Consider the following 11,549-nt stretch of genomic DNA (forward strand, 5'->3'; position numbering starts at 1 on the left):
ATTAGAAATATCTGTTAAAAATAATTTTTAATATTTTTTTGGGAGGGGGTGGGGGTAGGGGTAGGGGTAGGGGTGAGGGTGGGTAAAAAAATTGAATTTAAAAACAAGCTTTAAATTATTATTATTATTTTTTTGGGGGGGAGGGTTGGTTGGGGGGCTGGTTTGAGGGTAGAGACAAAATAAATTGATTTTTTCAACAATTTGTTTTTTAATTGGAAGTTGGAAGAGAGTTTTGGAAAATGTTTTCCTTAAGTTTTGAAGGAAAGTCATTTTCCTTAAATTTGAGGAAAATGAGTTGATTTGGAAAACATTTTCCAAAACATTTAACCCAACCAAACATGAGAAAATTGGAAAACATTTTCCGGAAAATGTTTTCCTTCATACCAAACACACCCTATATCTTGTCCCTAAATCACTTTTAGGGACCATAAATCTGGTCCCTAATCAAAGATTAATTAGTGCCTAAAACATTTTTGCAACCAGATTATAGCAGTCCTAAAAAGTCATTTAAGATCTAAAATCTAGTCCTTGAAATTTGTTTCCTCCTGTTTATTCTTTAAAATTATATAATTATTACTATAGATAACTACATGCACATCCACAAAATTAACGACAAATTCACACTCGTATATACAAATATAAAAATTGGTATTAATTACAAAAAAATATTATGAAAGTAAATTTTGTAATTGTATAAATGAGATGCATATATATCAAGGTATTGTCTACACAACCTCTTAGCAATATCTATTCTTTTCCTAAATTCCCTGTTAAATGATAACCAATTTCTCTACTTGGATGAAGTCTTCAAAATCACCATTTCGTCTTGTAACAAAAACTCATCAAAACCTGTAAATATAAAAAGTACAAATCACTTTAGAAAATTATTAATACCAGATTAAGTATCTAAAAGATGACATAAATGTAGAGGAAAACCTAGATATGCATACTTTCTTCTTCTTCAAAGCATGTCATTTTTATATCATCCAATTATATTTTTTTCAAATACAGAGTAGCATAAAACATTGTCCAGTAACAATATATACTTTTTCACAGTCCTCAAGTAATTAAATTAAATATATTTAGAATTTTCCAATCAGCTCCTGCTAAAATCAAAATATATGCTAGCATTTAGTGAATGCAGAAATTACATAAACATAAAATGCAAATTCATGGCATGTGATAGTAATTAAACTCACTAAAACACTTGGAGAAAACACTTATTCCTTTGCCTCTTCAATAACTTGAATTAAAAGATAGAGTGAAGGTATTATTAACCTTATAATCAATAATTTGAGAGCATAATATCGAGAATATTACAAAAATAAGAGCATAAGACAAAGGGCATTATACACAATCTACTAAAACCTCAAACTATTCACCATGTATGTCTTAAATTTGTTTAAGTAAAATAGTTTGTTTATATTTAACATCATTCTTAAATTAAGAACTCCAACAACTATGTTCCTTGAGAAGAATTTATTTGAAAAGAGCAAAATCATCAACAAATCACAATTGAGCAAAATAAGAAGTTATAAAGAAATTACCAAAAGAAACTAAAATGAATGTAGATTCTTTATCAAAATCAAGTCGAGATGAATATTTTTATCATTATTATTGTTAAGTTTAGGTGAAGTAGTTTTCATTAAGATTGCATCCTAGATGCTGAGAAATACATTAAAAAATTATTTACAGACCATACATATATTCAAATCATGACTTAAGAAAAGATGTCATTAAAGTTCATTGCTTCACCACCCATCTAGCCATCTCATAGTCATAAGAGAAAATCTATCAATTTGGACACAGATAATGCTAACTATGTTCAGGGATTACTCATATAAGCTTGTAAAAGTAAATTGGATCATATCACTTTTTTATTAGAATTCAGAAATAGTTATCACTAATTTCTTTCAGTTTAAAAAGAAGAAACTAGTTTTCACTAAGATATCAACCAGAAAAGGGATAAATAACTTTCCCATATTCTGTCTTCAAGGTATAGTGTAGGAAAAATATAAAAAGTCTCCATTTACATTTACATAAGGAAGAAATATATAGGGGAAGGGAAAAAACAGTTCATTTACTAAATCTATGTTTCTCTGATTCTCCAAAATTGCCGCACTACTATCATATTTCCAAAAATACACTACTATTGAAGTATTCAACACACATTCATAAATATTATTGAAGAGTCCGAACAACATAACACTAAACAACTTATACAAATCAAAATATATCAATTTGTACTATGGTGAACTCACTTAAAGCATTTTAAGGATTAGAATACATGAAAGTGCAAACTTGCCAAATGCATACTGTAACATATAAGTCATACATTCATTCAAATATTCTTTGGATAGGTATAGATCATAGTAACTTTGTTCAATACCTTTACTATGGACTTTCATATTGAGAGTTATATAAAATAAAAAATTCAAAATGTTAAAGAAAAACATAGTAAGTGGTAGGAAAGCAATATTCATGAAAGAAAAATTGGAATTCCAAGATTATAGGGAGTTATATCCTTAGAAAAGACTCTAATTGAAAACTTTACCTATACTTATGTCACAAAGTCAGTATTGAGGGAGAACACATATAGAGGTCACCTTCTATTAAAGCTTCCGCTATGGGGTAAGCTTCATTTGAGAAAAATAAAGTAGGTTCATAAGTCATTTGAAATAAATTTAATATTAAGAGAAGAATCAAAGTGAAGAGTTTAACTGATTTTTTATGGTATTATTGATGTATATAAGTTAAACTCATTAATAAACTATTGTGTAGTATTATGTTATTTTTGTGAGGGTGATATTTCCTTTGTTAATTATCCTTCAAGGACGTTGTATGTTGTAATATTAGTCTCCGTTTTTGTTTATTATTTTTACTCTTTAAATCGTGTTATTGCGTTGTTAACTTCTTTTTTTTTTAAAAAAACAACTAAAGTGAAGCACTCAAATTTTGGAGAATTTTAGTAGCTAAGTTGATTTGCTATTTAAATTTTCACCATTTCTGTGGGGATGACAACAGGGCGGATGTGGGGTGAGGTGATTTTAAAGTTGTGCGGGACGTGTTGAAATAATTTTTTTAAATTAATAAGGGGAAAGTTGTGGGTCTATGCGATTTTATACGGGTTCAAACTGAATTTAAACTTTTTACTTGTTATAAGAGTGATAGAACACCTTTCACAAGTAGGAATACACAAAATGACAAATTCATTACTCTATTTTTTATTCAAACTATAATATCAATTGAAAGTTTCTTTAAACTAAGTAAAATATTGAAGATAGTAAATGAAAATAGTTCAATCAAAACTAATACAGTTTATTACATGCTTTTTAATTGACCTCTAAAAAAAATCAAGTCACTATTTATTAAGTTAATACAACTTAATGAGAGTAATAAATTTATTTTTATGAATTTTATTTTTTGTATCAAACTTAATCAAAAAGAAAAAGTATTGAAAAAATTATGCATACAGGTTTATGCGGGGGTAAGGTGGGTCGGATTGAAAAATAAAAAAATTGTCATGCGAGGTAAAGTGGAGAGGAAAATTTATCGAACGTGGAATACAAAATATAAATTTAGAAAAATAAATAATTTTTTTATTTCACTCTCTCAAAAAGAGATGTGAGCCATGGAAACAACGTGTGTTGAATGGATACATTTTCAATTAATGATGTCATATACGTATTCAATTCAATTTTTTAGTGTAATAGACATGAAAAGTTGAAGTTGAATCAACAATTTTAGTGCTTATCCTCAAATTTCTGAATAATTAAATCTAATATTATTAACATGAATTTCTTTTGTGCCATTAATAAATCTTTGAAAATATATCTAGTTGATTTGAGCTCTAAGATATTTTTTATGTAAAATTATGATAGGGACATATTTCCCCTTCAAAAAATATAAAAAAACTATATATGAAAATGAAGATAGTGAAATGACGCGGAAAAGTAAAACTAATTTATCATTTGATTAATTCTATAACTTACATAAGCTAATTACTAAGAAATTCAACTAAAGTTACATGGACTATTTCATGACATTATAAACAAAGCCCTCAAACTCTTATAAATACCTCAACATATGTACTCCTCAAAACATCACAGGCTAGAAACAACAAATCATTAATACACTCCCTCATATTCACAAGTGCTAAGAGAAGAGATTGTTGAATTACTGTGTGATCATTTCATCTAAAAATTTAAGTTGTTACACAGAATGACACAGTTTAATTTACTTAGTTACATATATTATCAATAAAGATATGGAGAAGAATGGAAAGAGCAAAGAAGGCACATCAAAGAATGGAAGTGTGTTTCCAAAGAAAGATAAGAAGTCAGTGAAGGCAATGACTATTGAAAAGATTGACAAAACTGTGGTGTCCACTTTCAAGAATGATAAGAAAAAGATTAACCCCTCTGATGCCACCTCTTCTTCTTAGTCCCAATGAACTTGTTTTTTTTTTTTTTTTGAACCCTTCCCGCCCAACGTTGCCATCCCCACATCTGTTGCATCGACTGTATGGGTTGTTGTATATCAAGTTATTAAACAGGGATCAACATTAACTTGGCTTGTTGTAAATCAAGTTACGCGCGGACGGCGGAGCTATCAGTCTTATTTTATGTTGATGCTTCACTTAACTCTACGCCAACAAGCATTCAGACTGCTCCATTTAAAAAGTATATTTTACACCTTTGATCGTTCACCTCTAAGGTAAAAAAACAAATCAGATGCACTTTTTGAAGGTAAAAAACGTCATTCACTTGATTTGCACACCAGAACGTGTAGATATATATACATACATACATATTACTAATCAGAATAATCAAACAAACATAAGTATGAAGTAACTATATGTTAGAGGCAATAGAGGATCATCTATATTACAAGTAGACATTTCAGTGCCCAGGCATCATGTTTTATCATTGTCAACCCTTCTGGCTATTTTCTCTCCTCACTGATATGCACACCTACAACTCTTTCTATAGCTGAACCAGCATTTTGAAACCTTGACTCGAAGTCAAATGTGACAGATGATATTCCCTAGCCTCAGGATTTTATCGGAACAAAGCATCATCGGTAATGAGATTAACCCTACGTTTTCAAACCTTCAAGTGCTCTCAGTTTGGTCCACTACAGAAAAACGGTGTTGGTTCATGCTCAAACCTGATGTCTGTAACTGTTTTCTCCTCTGAATATGATGCAAGGCAGCTTGTCGATCATTACGAGCCTCAGCAGAGTCTGGCTGCAAACAAGTCCGATTTATGGTGCGTAAGTAGTTTACTGAACACGTGAGCATCAATTACAAAGGCAATCAATCTGACACACTTAGCACAATATTCCACTGAACATTTCAGAACTAGGATGTGATAGAAGCAAGATGAATAGAGTTAGACAATTGCTTAAATCTCAAAAGACAGTTTGTCCTCCAGATACAAAGGTAGTATTATTGACCTTTGGTATTGGTGTAATACATTAAAAGCAAAGAATATCCATTTACTCATAAAGGAAACATCTCAGTTAAAAAAGATCCTCAGAAGAAGCAAGCGTGAGCATTAGTTATAAATTTAATCTATACCTTGATGGCTAGTGCTCTGTCTAAGCTTTCTATAGCACTGTCAGGCTCACCATAATTCAGCTGTGCTCTACCAAGGGTGACCCACGCCTGCAACAGACAGAAGAACTAGCAATAAGCACTGGAATAAAGTAGTGTACATTCTAGTGACAGTAGAAATTGACCGTTCCCTAAGAACCAGAAGCTTGCAGTCAACTGCGTTTTAGTCAGCGCTTCATTTTCCAAAGCTGTAAATAGTTTGGATTATGGAAGCGGAATAGAAAAAGAGAGTGCCTTTTGCTTGATCATTCCATCAAGCTCTAAGCTTAACTATGCACGCAACGCAAGTATGACCAGGAAGTTCAAAGTGCAAAGCTGCTTCTATCATGAGGTACCTTGTAGGTACACTGCTAATTACCTATCTTAACCTCTAAAACCAGTAATTTATTACCAAGTGAAGACATGGAAGCATTGAATTTGCCTAGTCTAGGGAATAGATGCAGGAAGAGGTAGAACAGAAAGGAAGTAACATGCACATTGGGTGAACAATTAAGGCTGAAATCCAGAGGACTTTGCACATGAAAACTAGCCCATGACACTTATAGCCAGTTGAAGTTTGACAAATTAGTCTTAGAAGTATTGAAACTGAATAGATCACAGATAAAAAATATGTTACATTGTTCATCAGGATCCCCCATGATATTAAGCAAGGATGATGAGGGTTCCCAATTATTGCAGTGCACTAAGAGTTGCGTTTACATCCCTAAAGCAGGTATATTAACAACAGGTGAAACAAATAGTAAAACTGAATGATCAACAGGTTCACACACCTCACCCCAGCTTGGTTCCAACTCAGTTGCACCTGCTCAAACAGGAAGCAGGTTACATATGAGTCATGAAATATATCATCCTGAAGTTATTTTATACACAAACACAGATCAATGACTTAAGAGGGCATTAGTGACCATGAAAGTAGGCTAAAATCCATCTTTGAATATCTATATGCCAGATATAGATTTACAACAGGAAGAATGTGGAAAAGAAAAATCTTCCAATGCCAAGGAAAAGATAAGTAAAAAATAAACTTAGTCTTGCTCTAGGTTCCCACATTCGGCTGTTATCAAGATCATATTTGAAATGATATATTTGCCAGATTTGTCCATAACCTTAAAGATGAGTCAAAAGTAGGCACTAAGAAGCTTCAGAGCATAAAAGTAGGTGCATAACCTTTCATGAGATATAACATTGAAAATAAATCCAAGTAAAATATGTTTGTGAATTGACTCTCAGCATAATTTGCTCAGGAAATGAGGAGAATTTCATTCGAATTAATGTGAGTGTCAAAACATACGAGTAGCAGCTTGCAGCGCCTTCCATGTTTCTCCAAGTTCAAGCAAAATTTGAGCCTTCTGTTCATGCAGAATGGCACGATCTGGCATCAAAAGTAGAGCAGATTCCCACTTTCCAAGTGCTTCACGATATTTCCCTTCCTTCAAAAAAAAAGAGAAAAGAAAAGAGAAGAGACTTAACCCCGGCTTCTGGATCATGCTGTTGGAATTTGGAAATGATATCAACAATCAATAAAGTGTTCGATATCACTCATCCAAAAAAATTGGATGAGTGACCAAATGTGGTAAGAGTCTCACACCCTTATCCAGAGATAAAAAGATCCTTGCAACATAGATATTGAGGTTTGCAAAAGAGGTCATGTGTGCATAGCCTCACTCTCTGAACCGCAACCAGGCCATCTGCAAGAGAACTTCTGACATCCAACTCACCTCAACATATACTTTTTTTAGAAATAAACTGGTAATGCAGTATTCCTCAGCATTTAGGATATGTTGGAGACCTCCAAAAAAGGTTCTCACCTCAACATATACTTACTTACCAATGTGTTGAATCTCACCTTTAATTGTTAGTGCAACTTTTGGTACTAAAAATCTGTACATAGCCTTAACTTTTTATTCTAGGCGGAGGCTATTTTTAAAACTTTCTTCAACTTCAGAGCCACCATAAAATAAAGTTAGCATTGTGTTTAGCCTCAGCTATTAGTATTGATGCAAAATGTAGTACAGCCTTACCATTATACAAGCAACTGTATTAAGACTTATTTTCTGCAGTAGATTTGCCATTGTGCTGTTGCAAAATATACTTCATATTGAGGTCATTTCACACTCAACTTACCATCGCGCTAAAGCTCATCTTTAAGATAAAAGTATTAGTGAAACACCACTTATACCCCCTTTCTCCTCAAAAAATGTGTGACAAGCAGCTGTGTATATTCTTACTTTCTACAATACAAAGAGGCTAGTTTCAAGACTCAACTCTTCATTTCAGTTCACCCTCTTATAGTTAACTTACTGAACGTTGACGTCCAATTATAAGTGGTGGTGCAAACTGCAGTATAACCATTTGGCAAATATCCTTCCTATTTCACATAGCAAGGCAACTATTTGAAAGACTGAACTTTTGACCTCCAACTCACAACTCCAAACTTTAATGACAATTAATTTCTAAGGGGTTGTTTGGTTCGCAAATAAGTTATACCCAGGATTATAATGTGGGGATTATAGTGTATATATATATACTTCTTTTTGTAGATGTTTGATTAACTGAATTAAAAATGAAATATACAGAGCATAATATAAAACATGTACTTGATTTTACAATAGACAACGATTATCTCAGGCTAACCGGAATACCAATTTAATTCTCAGATACTCAAGTATGTCCAACAAAGTAAATGAAGGCTAAATAAGAATGATAAACAACTTATAACTATTGAAATTACTAATACTCCTTTAGAATAACACTAGAAAAAACCTCATCACTAACATAAGATAATCTTTTACTCCATTTCCAACTAATCAATAAAGATAAAACAATATCAAGTGATAACCATACCATCTAACAGCAGTTTGCTAAAGCTAATCTCAATCTATTTTTCAGAATTTGTTTAAAAATTTCACATCTTTAACACCAGGACACATAAACGTATTGAACAGATCTGCTCAGATAATAGAAAGAACAAACAACAATTTGTAAATTATACGATTAAACTAAAGAAATTACAAAAAGGAGAAAAAAATAGATAAAATACAGAAAAAAAAAAGAAACCCATGTGAGGAAATACCTCAGCAAGCTTATTTCCTTGTTGTTGAAAGGACTCAACAAGCTTGATCGTATCGTTATCATCATCTCCATTAACATTAGAAATCTCTTCGGTTTTAGGAAGTTTTTCCTTGGGAAACGTGGAATCTTCAGTAGGATCGAAAGGTAGGTCTTGGAATTGAGAAATAGGTGTCTTGTTAGGGTTCTTTTTGCTCTGATTCTTCCAGGTCATCTTCATCTTCTTCGAGCTGTTTCTCTGTTTTGGTTGCCAGTTGAATCAAAGTGAACACCAAAAGGTTAATTTCAAAGTATGCTCACACAACTTTTAAATCTTTTATCTCTATAATAACAAAAAATAAAATAAAATATTACGTAGGTCCTAATTTATGAGATACTTAACATTATTTCATTTTAATTTACCTCATATCTTTTCAATTTCGAAATTTAAATAACCTTATTTTGATCCTAATTTTTTCAAATGTATTGGATTATTCATTGAAAATTCAAATTTGCCACAGACAAAAAAGAAGAATAAGATTTATTTGGGGTCAAATTAAAGGAATGGAATTTTAAATATTTATCATATTAAAGGTATGATATTTATTTATTTTTATCATTTTTAGGTAAAATTATAAAGGTATTTTTTTCATATTAAAGTAACAATTTTACCAATTATATAACTAATATTAAGTCGTAATTTTTTTAAACGAAAATTATAAATTCACGCTCTTAATATGTGTGTACATCACACATTTTTTCAATTTAGCAACATTAATGTTACACAAATTCAACCAATAATTAAAAGTATTTAAAAGTTAAATTTTATTAGGTATATAGACTATAGTGTTCAATTAGTAAATCATGAAAAGAATGTCTAATTAATAATCCATGTCAAATATAAAAATTTCTCAAATTATTCAACTTAATAAAATAAAAAAACAAGATAACAGAACAATAATAATAACAATAAGTTAAAACAAAGAGATATATATGTTTTTAAGAAACACAAATAATCCACAAAATTTACAATGAATTCCCTATATGCCTTACCTACACACAAATTAAATAATAAATATCAGAACACGGTAAACGAATTGAAAAAAACAAAATTTAAGAAGATTTGACCCACACACTTAAATAGGTTATAGGAGTCATCCTAATTAATCCACCCACCCACACAAACCCACAAAACCCATCCCGCCCCACCCCATGCAATAATATAAATTTCTTTTTAACTTATTTTTTAGTGGAACTAGTAGCTATGTTGATTTGTATAACTTATTTTTTAGTGGAGCTAGTAGCTATGTTGATTTGTAGTACTTTTCGTGTAATTATTAAATTTATAAATTTTGTTTTAAAATACTTAAAGAGTCTTTACTTGAATTCATAATCAAATCAAATATGTTAACCCTCATACTAACTCTGAACCCCTTCACATAAAATTGAAGCAGAAGAGTACTGAATAATTAGATTATAATTAAAATTGGGGCGATTACCACATCTATATGAACTCACACAATTTAATAACACAAGACTTACAAATATAAATATACGAACGCCAAAAACACACACACAATCACACATTCCATGCGCGAAATAGACAACAATGTTCTCAAAATCTTACATGAGCCAACTTAGAAATTCACGAAGAAGTTACATGAAAACATTAAGAAGAATACCATAAACAAGGCCTAAACTCCTATAAATACCTAAGCACATGAACTCCTTAAAGCATCACAAGTTAAAGCAACAAAACATTAATACACTATACTCCCTCATATTTAATTAATTATTTTATTTGTAAGAGAAGAGATATGGAGAATAATGGAAAGGGCAAAGTAGGAACATCAAACAATGGAAGTGTGTTTCCAAAGAAAGAAAAGAAGTCAGTGAAGAAAATGGCTATTGAAAAGATAGGTAAAACTGTGGTGTCCACTTTCAAGAATGATAAGAAGAAGATTAACCCCTCTCATGGCACATCTTAGTCCCCTTAGTATAATCAACTTGCTTTTAAGATTGTGCTAATATTATTGAATAATGTATTTATTTGATTCTAATGTATTTCGAGGGTTTAACTTATATACATCTCCAGTATTGTAAAGAATAATGTTTACATTGTTTATCTTCTTTATTATATTGTTGATGTATATAAATTAAACTCATTTAATAAACTATGGTGTAGTATTTTGTTTTTATATAAGAGTGATATTTCCTTTATTAATTAAAACCTTTAAGCATGTTGTAAGTTGTAACACGAGTTTTCGTTTCCGTTTGTTAATTTCCCTCTTCAATAGTGTAATTTCATTGTTAATTTCTAAATATAAACTAAAGTGAAGTGCTTGAATTTTGAGAAATCTTAATAGTTCAATTAGTTGGTTCAATTTTCTGCCTTGTAATTCCTTTCCCAATTTTTTTTTCTAAAAAATATAGTCAAATTTTCATTTTAATAAGAGGTGAAAATTTAGATAAATATTGAAATCGCGATCGTATAATGCCAAAGGGCTGTAACGATCACGCTAAGCAAACCAACTATCTTATTTACGCTTCTATTCATACAATAACACAAATACACAATATTAATACAACTTTAAGTTGCCTTTATTTTATGAAAGTAAAGAGATTGTTTAATTTTTGATAGAGCATCACCTCAAGTAAAACATATATATAAAAAAATAAGAATGGAAAGAAAATACAGTGGATATAAAAAAATAAAGGAGAAGAGAATAGTAGCAACAAAAAATAATTTGATAATAGATGCAAATTAAATAATTAATTATAATAAAATTGAAGAATAAGATACACTACAAACAAAGTGTGAATTACATGGGGATTTTTCTAGGAATTAGTATGAAAATTTGCAGGAAACTTATTTTCCTGCAAA

At 30.8% G+C, this 11,549-nt stretch overlaps 1 protein-coding gene across 6 annotated transcripts in view; it reads right to left on the minus strand.

Moving 5' to 3' along the window:
• LOC125849906 (uncharacterized) overlaps positions 1-8,975 on the minus strand; it is a 25,159-nt gene extending 16,184 nt beyond the window's left edge. The window contains exons 1-5 of one of the 6 annotated variants that reach the window (XM_049529861.1): positions 8,691-8,974; positions 6,909-7,047; positions 6,388-6,419; positions 5,582-5,668; positions 4,870-5,244 (exon numbers count right to left, since the gene is read on the minus strand). In XM_049529861.1, the coding sequence (XP_049385818.1) occupies positions 5,164-5,244; positions 5,582-5,668; positions 6,388-6,419; positions 6,909-7,047; positions 8,691-8,906 (555 nt within the window). In that variant the 5' untranslated portion in view covers positions 8,907-8,974 and the 3' untranslated portion in view covers positions 4,870-5,163. Of the gene's footprint in view, positions 1-4,869; positions 5,249-5,581; positions 5,669-6,387; positions 6,420-6,908; positions 7,048-8,690 lie in introns of those variants that run through there. The other 5 variants (XM_049529856.1, XM_049529860.1, XM_049529862.1 and 2 more) reach the window with 5 other exon arrangements.
• Between the last annotated feature and the right edge of the window lie 2,574 nt (positions 8,976-11,549).

Source organism: Solanum stenotomum, unplaced genomic scaffold (assembly GCF_019186545.1).
Source record: "Solanum stenotomum isolate F172 unplaced genomic scaffold, ASM1918654v1 scaffold11373, whole genome shotgun sequence".
Lineage (NCBI taxonomy): Eukaryota > Viridiplantae > Streptophyta > Magnoliopsida > Solanales > Solanaceae > Solanum > Solanum stenotomum.